Source organism: Lampris incognitus, chromosome 10 (genome assembly GCF_029633865.1).
Source record: "Lampris incognitus isolate fLamInc1 chromosome 10, fLamInc1.hap2, whole genome shotgun sequence".
Lineage (NCBI taxonomy): Eukaryota > Metazoa > Chordata > Actinopteri > Lampriformes > Lampridae > Lampris > Lampris incognitus.
Window position 1 is genome coordinate 44,589,517 of NC_079220.1, and position 14,607 is coordinate 44,604,123.

The 14,607-nt window shown below is 45.8% G+C and overlaps 1 protein-coding gene across 2 annotated transcripts in view; it reads right to left on the minus strand.

The window, feature by feature from the left end:
* Window positions 1-14,607, minus strand: part of nfatc2ip (nuclear factor of activated T cells 2 interacting protein) — a 63,577-nt gene that overhangs the window by 15,710 nt on the left and 33,260 nt on the right. For both annotated transcript variants that reach the window (XM_056288324.1, XM_056288323.1), the window contains exon 5: window positions 11,319-11,448. In XM_056288324.1, the coding sequence (XP_056144299.1) occupies window positions 11,319-11,448 (130 nt within the window). The remainder of the gene's footprint in view (window positions 1-11,318; window positions 11,449-14,607) is intronic.

Sequence of the window (14,607 nt, forward strand, 5' to 3'; positions counted from 1 at the left end):
AGAAAAAAAAAAGCTCTCTGTCTCTGTCTCGCTCTATACATATAAAACTTTGTTAAAAGAAATACTCAATGGTAGGGATAGTGCTCAACAAATACGGAGCAAAATAATCCAGTTAGTCAGTAAATTTTCTATGAGACAGTACAAGCCTGTTTCATGCTATAAGCAATCATCAGCTGTCAATGAAACTGCTATATAGTATATATATATATATATATGTTTTTTCTGTTCTCTTTTTTTTTATAACTCAACTCAAGTCAAATAAACATACATTCAAGAACAATTCAATTTATGCTGTAGGTATCAATAAGGTAGTGGATCAGAGAACTCAGTTAAATGAGGTACTGTGTAAATGGTCCATTCGTGGCTGTCAGTTAAACTCAAACTGTGTTGTATCCGTTGACTGTTCAAGTGCAATGCAATAACGTCTCCTCACTTAGTCGAAACTCCTTATGTTCAGACGTGGGGCAATTGAACGTGATTGTCCTACCACTGTTAGCTGAACACGAGTAATTCAAGTATCTCTCCCTTTCTTTTGATCCAACTCATGGGTTTGGCTCGCCACTCAAGGATCAACTGCACTTCTCTCCAACAGAAGCAAGCTGGGCTGAAGAATCCAAGGATCTTGTAGAGTCCCACCATTAACAGAAGACAGCAAAAGACCTGGCCTTGTGCCCACAAAGCCAGGAAAATAATCACTACATTGATCAATTGCAAATAAAATTGCCACTCCACCTTTATCAACTTGTCATGTTTTGTTTTTGTTTTTCATTCAAAAATCAACAATTCCCAAGAAACCCAATGAAAGTACACCAGCAGAGCTACGGCACCTCGCCCGGAAAAGGGAGACCGGGGCCCCCTCCTTGAGCCAGACCTGGGAAGGGAGCTTGCCGGTGAGCATCTGGTGGACGGGACTTGGCTCATGAGGCCCGGTTGGGCCCAGCCCGAAAAAACAACATGGACCCACCACCCCGTGGACCCACCACACGTGAGAATGAGCATTGGGGTAGGGTGCAATGCAGGCCAGGTGGCAGACAAGGGCGGACTGGGGGGTGCCAACTTCTGGCATCACAGATTGGTCCTTGGGACATGGGACGTCACCTCTCTGGCAGGGATAGAGCAGGAGGTGGAGCGGTACCAGCTAGATATAGTTGGGCTCACCTCCACACATAGCATGGGCTCTGGTACCAAATTCCAGGAGAGGGGCTGGACTCTATTTTTCCAGAGTTGGCCAAGGTGACAGGCGCCAGGGGAGTGTGGGGATATTCACAAGTCTCCGGTTGAGCGCCGCCGTGTTGGAATTCTCCCTGGGGAATAACTTCTGTGCGAGTCATGGATTGGCCATAACAAACACCATGTTCGAACATACGGTAGTTCAAACGTGTACTTGGTACCAGAACAACTTAGGCCGAAGATCGATGATAGACTTTGGGGTCGTATCATCAGATCTGTGACCGTATGTTTTGGACACTCGGATGAAGAGAGGAGCACAGCTGTCAACTGATCACTACCTGGTGGTGAGTTGGATCGGATGGCGGGGAAGGCTGCCAGACAGACCTGGCAAACCCAAACGTGTAGTGAGGGTTAACTGGGAACGTCTGGCGGAGACCTCTGTCCATTAGGTCTTCAACTCCCACCTCCAGAAGAAGTTCTTGTATATCCCAAGGGAGGCTGGGGACATTGAGTCTGAGTGGGCCATGTTCAAAGCCTCTATTGCAGATGCAGCAGGCAGGAGCTGTGGTCATAAGGTCATCGGTGCCCGTCAAGCTGGCAACCTAAGAACCCGCTGGTGGACACCGGCAGTGAGGGAAGCCATCGGGCTGAAGAAAGAGGCCTTTTGGGCTTAGTTGGCCCAGGGGTCTCCTGAAGCAGCAGACCGGTACCGGGAGGCCAGAAAGGCTACAGTAGTCACGGAAGCAAAAACTCGGGTTAGGGAGGAGTTCAGTGATGCTATGGAGGAGGACTTTTGGTTGGCCTCAAGGAAGTTCTGGCAAACCATCTGGTAACTCAGGAAGGGGAAGCAGGGCTTGATTCAGGCTGTGTTCAGCCAGGGAGGGGAACTGTTGACCCGGACTGGAGATGTTGCTGGGTGGTGGAAAGAACACTTTGGGGAGCTCCTGAACCCAGCTAACACATCCTCAGTGGAGGGCGGTGGAAAGAACACCTTGAGGAGTTCCTGAACCCAGCTAACATGTCCTCAGTGGAGGAGGAAGCGTATGAAGACTCGGGGTAAGCCCCACCCATATCTCTGGCAGAGGTCTCTGAGGTAATTAACAAGCTCCTTGGTGGCAAGGCACCGGTTGTGGGTGAGATTCACCCTGAGATGCTGAAGGTTCTGAACATTGTTGGGCTGTCTTAGCTGACACGCCTCCTCAGTGTCACTTGGAGGCCAGGGACAGTACCTGTGGAGTGGCAGACTGGGGTGGTGGTTCCCGTATTTAAAAAAGTGGACCGGAGGGTGTGCTCCAATTATTGGGGCATCACATTGCTCAGCCTTCCTGGGAAAGTCTACTCTAGGGTGCTGGAAAGGAGGCGCCGACCAATTGTTGAACTTCAGATCCAGGAGGAACAATGCGGATTCCGTCCTGGCCGTGGAACAACGGACCAAGTCTTTACCTTTGCAGAAGTGCTGAGGGAGGCAAGGGAGTTTGACTAGCCATTCTATATGTGTTTTGTGGACTTTGAGAAGGCTTACGACCATGTACCCTGGGGCAATCTGTGGGGAGTACTGCGGGAGTATGGGGTACCAGGGCAGTTGCTACAAGCCATTCGGTCCTTGTATAACCAACTTGAGAACTGTGTCCGCATTCTCGGCACAAAGTCATACATGTTTGCGGTGGGTCTCGGACTCCGCCAAGGTTGTCCCTTGTCTCCGATTCTGTTTATGATATTCATGGACAGGATTCTCAAGGCACAGCCAAGGTGAGGAGTGTGTTCGTTTTGGGAACCTCAGAATTGTATCTCTGCTCTTCGCAGATGATACAGCTTTGTTGGCTTCGTCAGGACGCGACCTACAGCACGCACTGGGGCGGCTTGCGGCTGAGTGTAGAGCCAGCACCTCCAAGTCCGAGGCAATGGCTCCCCACCGAAAATGGTGGATTGCTCCTCCTTGCTGGGGATGAGTTGTTGCCTCAAGTGAAGGAGTTCAAGTATCTCAGGGTCTTGTTCACGAGTGAGGGTAAGATGGAGCGTGAGATTGACAGGTGGATTGGTGCAGCATCAGCAGTAATGTGGACACTGTACCGGACCGTTGTGGTGAAGAGGGAGCTGAGCCAGAAGGCAAAGCTCTCAATTTACCAGTCAATCTTCATTCCAACCCTCACCAATGGTCATGAGCTTTGGGTAGTGACCAAAAGGGTGGGATCATTGATACAAGCGGCTGAAATGAGTTTCCTCCGTTGTGTGTCTGGGCTCAGCCTTGAGGGAGCTCAAAGTAGAGCCGCTGCTCCTTCGCATCATAAGGAGCCAGTTGAGGTGGTTCGGGCATCTGATTAGGATGCCTCCTTGGCGCCTTCCTTTGGAGGTTTTCCACGCACATCCAACTTGGAGGAGACCCTGGGGTAAACCCAGAGCTCGCTGAAGGGACTACATGTTCAATCTGGCCCGGGAATGCCTTGGGATTTCCCAGGAGGAGCTGGAAGGTGTTGCTGGGGAGAGGGACATCTGGAGTGCCTGTAGTTTGCTGCCACCGTGACCCGACCCCAGAGAACTAGCTGATGACGAGATGATATGAGATGACAATTGTCAACATAATCTCTACAGCAATTCCACACAACACACTGCATCATCTTAGCTTTAGCTCGAACTAGCAACAAGTAACTTTAATCACAGTATGGCTAATAAAATATCTTAATGTTAGCTCACATTAGAATTAGCTTCTATAAACACACGTTGCCTTTATCCAATGCTGCATTACAACTGGTGTGCTTCCAACACATTAACAATAGAAATGCTAACGCTAACTTGGCTAATGCTAGCGTTGTTTAACGCTAACGTGGCTAATGCTAACGTTTTCACATTACTTCACCTAGTTTAACAATTAATTAGCTCCACATTACTATTACAGCAAGCTGAAATTGCCACACTTCCACCTCAGTCAAACTCACCACGACTTTTCCTTCGGCAAATAGCAGCACGATTGGAACTACCACAGGTCTTTTTTTGGGGTGGGAGGGTCGGTGAATTTGGTTGGGGAGATATTTTCCTTTACAATAAATATCCAAATTCTAAAAAGCTAAGGTAAATCCCCACTAGTAAGCACACACATTTTACTTACACGTGGCTAATGTGATCGCTGTTTCAACACACGTCTGTCTCGATAGTTGTCCAGCTCAGAAAAGGATGTAACATGTCTCAGCATGTTCTTATCATGTACTTTGGGGCGAGCTGAACTCTTAGACATGGGTAACGTCAATAAAGTTAACTATGAAATATTTTCAAAGTCAAGTCCTCCAACCAGAACCTCCAACCTCCTTTTTTTCATATTTTTTCACCCATCATTTCCGTTTACTTGGTGTTTACTTACAATATTATTTCTTATATTAATCACCAATTTTGCATTTACAGGGTTCTAGTAACCGGGGGTTACAACATACTCTGATGTGTGAAAATCTTAAGTTTATTATTTAGGTTATTAATTGAGCATTAGCAGGGGCAGGAAATTATACGTACTATCTTTCTGCTGCTTCTTTTTGAACATATATTTGTTGGATTCTCTATTGAGAATTATTTTGTTGATTTCTTCTGGTTTTACCTTGTATCATTTGCTTTTGTTTTGTTTTATTTATGCTTTATCATTTTTTCTTTTATCTTGCATATTTGAAATAAAGACATTTGATTTGATAGCAGGGTGTGCATCCACAGACAAGGAACTGGGAAATGCTCTGTCAAGCCTTAAATGGCTATTAAAGGATGTTCCAGCTGGTAGGGAGGACTATACAGCAGTCACTGGTTCCTCATCTTTCCATCTTGACTTCTGTAGTTATCGATGGCTGGAAAATGTGGCGGTGGCTGAGCGTGACCTACAGATTTTGCCTTCTGAAAATGTATATCAATGCTGCCAAAACAAAAACTGTAACAGAACCACTTACTAAGTCTTTCAAAACTGATGTTTCAAGATGACCTCTCCCTAGAAAAGCACAGCTTCTTTTTAATAGTGACTAGGGAAATCACACCCATTTTTGAAGTTATACCAGACCAACAAACCCATGCAGCCATTTATGAGTGGAGATTTCACCAATATGCTAAGGAGTCTAATGGAGAAGTTTCTCAAGCCCAGTGTCATAAAGAATAGAACTACTACAGTAGAGCTTCTGCTTCTGAACAAAGTTCCCAACAACATTAAATATACAAGAGTAAGAACAGAGGAATCCATTAATGTTTTTAAAGATTAATTACTATCATATAACTGGAATATAGTATACAAAGAAAAAGACACTGATAAAGCTTACGAATCATTCCTAAACATGTTTCAATCCTTATATGAAAGAAATTGGCCAATAAAACAATTCAACAATAAACGGATATAGATAGTCCATGGATCACAAAGGGATGCTTATCATAAAAAATATAACCTCTACAAAGAATTCATGAAGCACGGAACCAACAAAGCAGAAATAAAATACAAAAAATATAAAAACAAGCTAACATTATGAGGATATGCAAGAAGGAATACTATAATAAAGAGGTAGAGACCAATAAAAACAAAACTAAAGGTATATGGAATGTGTTGAATAATATTATTAGAAATGGTTCTAGAAGCCCACTTTACAGATAATGATAAGACTTTAAATAACATGGAAGATGTGGTCAATGGCTTCAACAGATTCATTGTAAATGCGGGCCCAAAACCGCCAGGAAAAATCAATGACACACAAACAATCACAGAGGGGAATGACCGTAATTATGATTATGGGGACAGAAATCCAAGTTCCGTTTTTCTCAAGAGTGGTAATAGAGAAGGAAATCGTGGACATTGTAAACAAATGCAAGAACAAAAAATTTACTGACTGAAATGATATTGATATGACAATAGTTAAGAAAGTAATTGAATGTATTGCTAAACCAATAACCCACATCTATATAACATGTCCTTTCAGCTTGATACAGTTCCAAGCAAAATGAAAATAGCAAAAGTCATATCCCTATATAAAACCAGAGATAGACACCCGTTTACAAACTACAGAACCAATTTCATTATTGTCACAATTCTCCAAAATACTAGAAATATGGTTGCTGTTAGACTAGACAAATTCATTGAGAAACACAATCTGTTGACTGATAGCCAATATGAGTGTTGACCAAACAGATCAACATCTCTGGTGCTCATTGAATTAACTGAAGAAATAACTAATTGCCTAGACCGAAAAAAGTTTGCTGTTGGAATAATTAGACCTAAAAAAAGCTTTTGACACTATTGACCACAACAGATTAATCGATAAATTGGAAAGGTATGGTATCAGAGGGTGGTACAGAATTGGCTAAGAAGCTAATTAAGTAACAGGCAGCAGTTTGTAATGATAGACGAACATGAATTATCATGCAAGTATATTACTTGTGATGTACCCCAGGGGTCGGTTTTAGGTCCAAAACTGTTCCTTCTGTACTTAAATGATATACGCAAGATATCAAAAATATTGAAATTTGTTCTGTTTGCTGATGACATGAATATATTTTGTTTTGGTAGGAATTTACAGCAGCTTTTGGAGGTGACCACAATAGAATTGGAAAAATTAAAACAGTTGTTTGAAAAAAACAAATTGTCTTTAAATCTGGACAAAACAAAGTTTATGTTGTTTTGAAATCACATAACAAATACCAAAGTATAAGTAGTGATAGACAATGTCCAACTAGAATGAGTACTATATGAAGCTAAAATTCTAGGTGAGATACTAGCTGCTTATCCCAATCGGGGTCGCGGGATGCTGGAGCCCATCCCAGCAGTCATTGGGCGGCAGGCAGGGAGACACCCTGGACAAGCCGCCAGGCCATCACAGCGCAGATATACACCTAGGCACAAATTAGTATGGCCGATTCACCTGACCTACATGTGTTTGGACCGCAGATGGAAACCGGAGCACCCGAAGGAAAGTCACGCAGACATGGGGAGAACATGCCAACGCCACACAGAGGATGACCTGGGATGACCCCCAAGGCTGAACAATTCCAGGATTCGAACCCAGGACTTTCATATTGTGAGACGACTGTGCTAACCACTGCACCACCGTGCCAACCTAGGCCAATTATATTTTTTGCAATATTTTGTGTTGTTCAATGCCATTGTTTTCAACTCAAGAATATAAAGGGCACCTACAACGTCAACTCAAGTTACTGGTTTTGTTTTGATTTTCAAAGATTGCCCAGCATGTTACTCATGCTGAGAGTTGGAAGGCTGTACAACGCAGGGTTTGATTTACACAGTGGCTTTCAGGGGAGCCCTGTTTTCTGGGGTGCTACTACACGTCACATGCAGGCGCATACATGGATGTGCACAGTCAACTGACCTTTTGCAAAGTCCCGCCCCCCTTAGTTACTGTTACTATGCCCATCAAGCTTTTCAGAACCATCCAGGAAGTAGCCGGAAAACACCAAAAACATGAAGGAAAAAAATCAACACATTCCTAGAGAAAATAAGTGATGTATTTTGGAGTAATTCATCCTTAATATCATCCCGTGAAAGGCAGAAGGGGTTACAGTATGAAGGAGGGATACATTCAGAATATTAAAAGTAAAACTGACTTGCGTGGACTCCGGGCTGCCAGGTACGACTGTAATTGAGGGTAAAGCTTACCGGTCGCAATCAAAGAATGAGAAACCCCATCAACTAATTCTGAAACACATTGTGGACCAACTGTGCTCTTGCGCTGTAGGGTAAGTTAAATATTTCAGCCATTATTGGTATATTTTTAATAATCCATTGTCAACATCACCGTATTATAGTGTTGATTTTGGCCAAGGTTCCTCATGGCGTTCTTTTATCCAGGCTTTTTCGGGGGTTCTGTATGAGCTCATGGGGGTCGCAGGGTGGCCAAGGACATGCCCCAGGTTCAGGGGAACCGCCCCATGATTTATTTATTTTTTTTACCTTTGGACCAGAACCAGTATTTTCAAAAAAATAAGGCCAAAGACATGCTTCCGCGGGTGGGATGACTTTCCAAAACGGCCGGTCCCCATCTGGAGCTCACTGAGGCGGAGAAACGTATAAAATAGGCCAGATACTATGTGGAGGTCAGACTGGCCAGAGACCATGCCAGCCAACCGTCCCGGCGGGTCTTTATGCTCTGAAATGAAAGGTGTAACTTAGCTAACCTGTCACTAGCATAACAAAGTTACAGTGCATCCGGAAAGTATTCACACCCCTTCACTTTCCCCACATTTTGTTAGGTTACAGCCTTATTCCAAAATGGATTAAATTCATTTTTTTCTCATCAATCTACACACAATACCCCATAATGACAAAGTGAAAAAGGTTTTGTAGAATTTTTTGCAAATTTCTTAAAAATAAAAAACTGAAATATTGCATGTACATAAGTATTCACAACCTTTGCTATGACACTCAAAATTGAGCTCAGGTTCATCCTGTTTCCACTGATCATCCTTGAGATGTTTCTACATCTTGACTGGAGTCCACCTCTAGTAAATTCAATTGATTGGACATGATTTGGAAAGGCACACACCTGTCTATATAAGGTCACACTGTTGACAGTGCATGTCAGAGCAGAACCAAGCCATGAAGTCAAAGGAATTGTCTGTGGACCTCCGAGACAGGATTGTATCGAGGCACAGATCTGGGGAAGGGTACAAAAAAAATTCTACAGCTTTGAAGGTCCCGAAGAGCACAGTGGTCTCCATCATTCGTAAATGGAAGAAGTTTGGATTCACCAGGACTCTTCCTAGAGCCGGCCGCCCAGCCAAACTGAGCAATCGGGGGAGAAGGGCCTTGGTCAGGGAGGTGACCAAGAACCCGATGGTCACTCTGACAGAGCTCCAGCATTCCTCTGTGGAGATGGGAGAACCTTCCAGAAGGACAACCATCTCTGCAGCACTCCACCATTCAGGCCTTTATGGTAGAGTGTCCAGACGGAAGCCTCTGCTCAGTAAAAGGCACATGACAGCCCACTTGGAGTTTGCCAGAAAGCACCTAAAGGACTGTCAGATCATGAGAAACAAGTTTCTCTGGTCTGATGAGACCAAGATTGAACTCTTTGGCCTCAATGCCAAACGTCAAGTCTGGAGGAAACCAGGCACCTCTCATTACCTTGCTAATATCATCCCTACAGTGAAGCATGGTGGTGGCAGCATCATGCTGTGGGGATGTTTTTCAGCGGCAGGAACTGGGAGACTAGTCAGGATCAAGGGAAAGATGAATGGAGCAAAGTACAGAGAGATCCTTGATGAAAACCTGCTCCAGAGCGCTCAGGACCTGAGACTGGGGTAAAGGTTTACCTTTCAACACAACAACGACCATAAGCACATAGCCAAGACAACAAAGGAGTGGCTTCGGGACAAGTCTGTGAATGTCCTTGAGTGGCCCAGCCAGAGCCCAGACTTGAACCCCATCGAACATCTCTGGAAAGACCTGAAAATAGCTGTGCAGCGATGCTCCCCATCTAACCTTACAGAGCTCGAGAGGATCTGCAGAGAAGAATGGGAGAAATACCCCAAATATAGGTGTGCCATGCTTGTAGCTTCATACCCAAGAAGACTTGAGGCTGTAATCACTGCCAAGGGTGCCTCAACCAATTACTGAGTAAAGGGTGTGAATACTTATGTACATGCAATATTTCAGTTTTTTATTTTTAATAAATTTGCAAAAATTTCTACAAAACCTTTTTCACTTTGTCATTATGGGGTATTGTGTGTAGATTGATGAGAAAAAAAGGAATTTAATCCATTTTGGAATAAGGCTGTAACATAACATAATGTGAGGAAAGTGAAGGGGTGTGAATACTTTCCGGATGCACTGTTTGTTAGTGAACTAGCTATCATTAGCTATCATTAAATTAGGTATCTCTGGCCACAGACTAAGCTGGTTACGTTCATCAGGTACATTAATAATGTTATTTTGTCAGCCAGTAATACGTTGATATGTTGATAATGGTAATAATCATTGTGTGGGTAAAAGTAACAGTAATAATACGTTAGCTATATTAGCTATCAATAATAGCTAGTAGCAAGCTTAGCTTGGAGCAGACAGGTATTTTTGTTGATTTTGGATGGATAAAGCTGGCCATGGGGTCTGCTATACTGCGAAATCCATTGCTGACATTGCGCTTCTTGCGTTCTGGGTTTCGGGAAGGGAAAGAAAATTACACCCCCTCCAAACTTTTCAGATATCTAGTATCCAATTTGCAGATCCAATAGGCACACCGTTTCAGCATTTTGCTGTCTGAAAGCTTGACGGACCTCCCTCACATAGAAACCATTGCTAAGGTATGTTCTGGGGCGGTACTTTGCGAAAGGTCAAGTGCAGGGTTCCTGCAAAAAACATTCTACTGTTACTAGTACATACAGTTAATAATCTCAATAACGTTTCACTTCATACAGAAAAAATTTAGCCCTGCAGGTAACACGAGAAAGAAAAACAATTCACCGTTGCAATGTTTTTATATCACTCGAGCAAAAAAAAAAATTCCACACAGTGAATAAGCCAATGGTTTGTGTGACACTTCTAAACAGACCAGACTTATGTTACATCACATGACAACATCGGAACATGCCTACAGCCTCAACGGTTGGTCTTACACAAAGCATAGGCTAGCAAGACAATAGCCACACTCTAAACACTACATGCAAACTCCTACTGCATAGTAAAACATCCTGGAGGCAATGTCAGACACTACAGTACCCATCACACTTTTGTTCAACATGACCCTCTGCTTCATTGACTGCTGCTCTTATCTGCCAGACATCTTGTTTTTTCTTATTAGTTATGGAATTGTTTTGCGTTCATACTAAAATATGCATATACTTACTGAAGAGTTCAATAATTTTTATTGTTTAACAATCCCAGTCATTTTTAATTTATTCGTTATTGCCAGTAAATATAAGTTTGTAACCATAGCAACGTGAATGTCATGACAACTATCACTGCGGTAGAATGTGTCAGCGTCAACATCGATTGACTGCACTGGGCATAGCTGTGCCTAGTCATAGCTTCAGATGATGCAACAGGTGTAAATATTTATCACAAGGCTGGACGTAACTATGCCTGGAGTAGGGCTTACACCCAACCTTTTTTTTTACATCCAGCTGGTGAAACCAGCCCCTGGAGAGAACCCTGGGGACCAGTAAGTGCTTTTGAGTTGCTATTCACAACTTACAATTCTTTGTTCCTCTCTTCGGCCACATATTCCACTTCCTCTTCAGAGTCGGTTAAGATTAAGAGCTGGCAAGCTGATTTCTTCTTTGGAGACAAGAGCTTGTACTGAGAACGGACCTCTGCACTGTCAGCTGTAGAGAAACAATACTTAAACCACTTACAGTAAGAATAATGTATCACAGCATGTCAATTTGTATGTCAGAGCTTTTCAAATGGGAGCACACACCCTAACAATAAATTATAATGAATTCTGTACAGCAAAGTGCCCCTCTATGAAGAACTACCTTCAGTATGTGTAACCCTTGGTTTTTACCCAATTCTGTTTTGCACTAATATACAGTAAGGTATCTTTGATCCCATAATCCTTCACCCAGCTGCAAATTATTTTAGACAATGAAATATATTGTGGCAGGATGAGGAAAAACACAGGAGACGAATGCGAGTTTGAACTTTATTCCTCAGCTCCAAAACCAAACTGAAACAGGAACAACCTTGCACCAGAGAGCCCAGGAATGTAAACCACGCCCCCAGCTCACAGCCTTGCTGGGTGAGAGGCATAGCACCTAGTGTCCGCCACACAGCCTCCCCCCGAACACCCAGAGGGGACTCCTGGAAAGAAAACCAGTTTCTCACTGGAGGCTTAAGCAGCCTGCCATAACGGCTGCACCGTCCCTCAGCCGAAACAGTAGGTGAAACACAGTCCAATGCCGGCTGAGAAGCAGAATGCTGAACCCGTGAAGACACTGCTGGGGTCCTGGAAGGAGGGGCAACCCCGACGGGGAACCTGGGCCAGAAACACAACTTCGCCCGCCACCCTGTGCGCTGGTTTAAGCCTATCGAGTGTGACACGCTCCCTACGCCCACCCATATCCAGCACAAAACCCTTAGGACCTGTCTCAAGAACCCGAAATGGGCCATCGTATGGGGGTTGGAGGGGCGAGCAGTGAGCATCATGCCGTACAAAAACAAAACGAGCTGACATGAGCTCCGCAGGCACGAATGACCGCGGAAAACAGTGCTGAACCGCGCCTGGAACCTGAGTGCTGTTGGACGCGGAGCGGCTGACCAAGCACCAGCTCAGCGGGCGAAGCGCCGAGGTCCTCCTTAGGAGCCGAATGCAACCCGAGCATAACCCAAGGCAAACAGTCCGCCCAGTTACCATCTGACGGCGCAGCGCACCGCGCTGCCTTGAGCGACCGGTGAAAACGTTCACACAAGCCGTTAGCCTGAGGTTGGTACGCGGTAGTGCAGTGTATCTGCACACCCAAGGATCATGCAAGAGCTGACCAGAGCTCTGACACGAACTGGGGGCCCCTGTCTGAGGTGATATCTGATGGAGTGCCGAAATGGGCGACCCAGGAGGAAAGAAACATGCGTGTAACATCTGAGAATGTTGTGGAGGACAGAGGGACAGCCTCTGGCCACCTAGCGGTCCGATCTACCATGTGAGCAGGTGCGTAAAACCCTGTGAAGAAGGTAGAGGGCTCACCAGGTCTACATGCACGTGGTCAAAATGTCTGGCTGGGATCGGAAACGGTTCGAGGAGCGACTTAGTGTGCTGGTGGACCTTAGCGCGCTGGCACGCCACACATGCAGCCGCCCACTCCTTGACGTCCTTGCGGAGGCCAGGCCAGACAAACTTGGAACCGACCAACTTCACCGACGCCCGAACTCCAGGGTGTGAGAGGGAGTGAATCGATTCGAAAACTCGAAGGCGCCAGGCCACTGGAACAACGGGGTGGGGACGGCCGGTGGAGAAGTCGCAGAGGAGGGCAGGACTGCCTTCCTGCATCACAGCATCCTCTAGCTTGAGGCCAGTACGCGCTGACCTAAGGGCAAGGACGTCCGGGTCGCTGGGCTGGTCGGCAGCCATAGCGGAGAAATCCACACAGAGGTGCACAGGACACACAAGCACACGCGACAGACAATCAGCAATAGGGTCGGACTTCCCGGCCACATGCTGAATGTCCGTTGTAAACTCAGAGATTGCCGCCAGGTGACGCTGCTGACGAGCAGGCCACGGCTCAGTCACCTTGGACATGGCGAAAGTCAGCAGTTTATGATCCACATAAGCCGTGAAGGAGCGACCCTCCAGCAGGAAGCGGAAATGACAGGTTGCAAGGTGCAGTGCCAGCAACTCCCAGTCAAAAACGCTGTACTTGCGCTCGCTATCTCGCAGTTTGTGGCTAAAAAATGCGAGTGGCTGCCACGCATTTGCCACCCGCTGTTCAACCACAGCCCCCACGGCTATGTCAGACGCATCGGTTGTTAAAGCTATGGATGCTGTGGGTGTGGGATGGGCGAGGAGGCCAGCGTTAGCCAGGGCGCACTTAGCTCCGTCAAAGGCCTGGACCCATTCGGGAGTCCAGTCGACAGGGTCGTTAGCCTTCTTAAGCCGCAGGGTTTCGTAAAGTGGCTAAAGGAGGTGGGTAGCGCGAGGGAGGAAACGGTTATAAAAATTCACCATGCCCAAGAATTCCTGCAATACCTTAACAGAGACTGGGTGGGGAAATTCCGCCACCACTTGCACCTTAGAAGGCAATGGGACCACGCCTTGCGGCGAAATGCGGTAACCCAAGAAGTCAATCACCGGCAGTCCAAACTGACACGCGGTCTTGGCCACGTCCTCTGCGCGCACGGGAACCTGATGATAGCTGCGCACCAGGTCCACCTTAGAGAAAATAGTGGTACCTGCCAGGCGTATGGAAAAGTCCTGTATGTGTGGGATGGGATAGCGGTCATTGGTGGTGACGTTGTTCAGGCGGCGAAAGTCGCCGCAAGGCCGCCACGACTCATCCGCCTTGGGCACCATGTGAAGTGGCGAGGCCCACGGGCTGTTGGAACGCCTCTCTATACCCAGACGCTCCATGATGGCGAACTCCTCCTTAGCTATAGCCAATTTTACTGCATCGAGGCATTGCGCGCGCGCAAAAACTGGCGGTCCCACAGTGGGAATGAAATGTTCTACACTGTGTTTAGTAACCGCGGTGGAAAAGGCAGGTGTAGTCATCAATGGAAAATCCGCCAGCAAACGTTGAAAAACATCACCTAATGCTAAAAAGTCAGCGGAAAAGTGGCGAAAGACACAGCATCAATTAAATGGCAGTTTGCAACATCAACAAGCAGACCATTAGCACACAGAAAATCCGTGCCGATAATAGGAACAGTAATGGAGGCAACTACAAAGTCCCACTCGAAATGGTGCCCGTGGAAAAAAACAGTCACCAACCTTGTGCCAAACGTCGCAATGGAGGAACCGTTAGCTGCACTCAACTGTGGGCCGCCGCCTT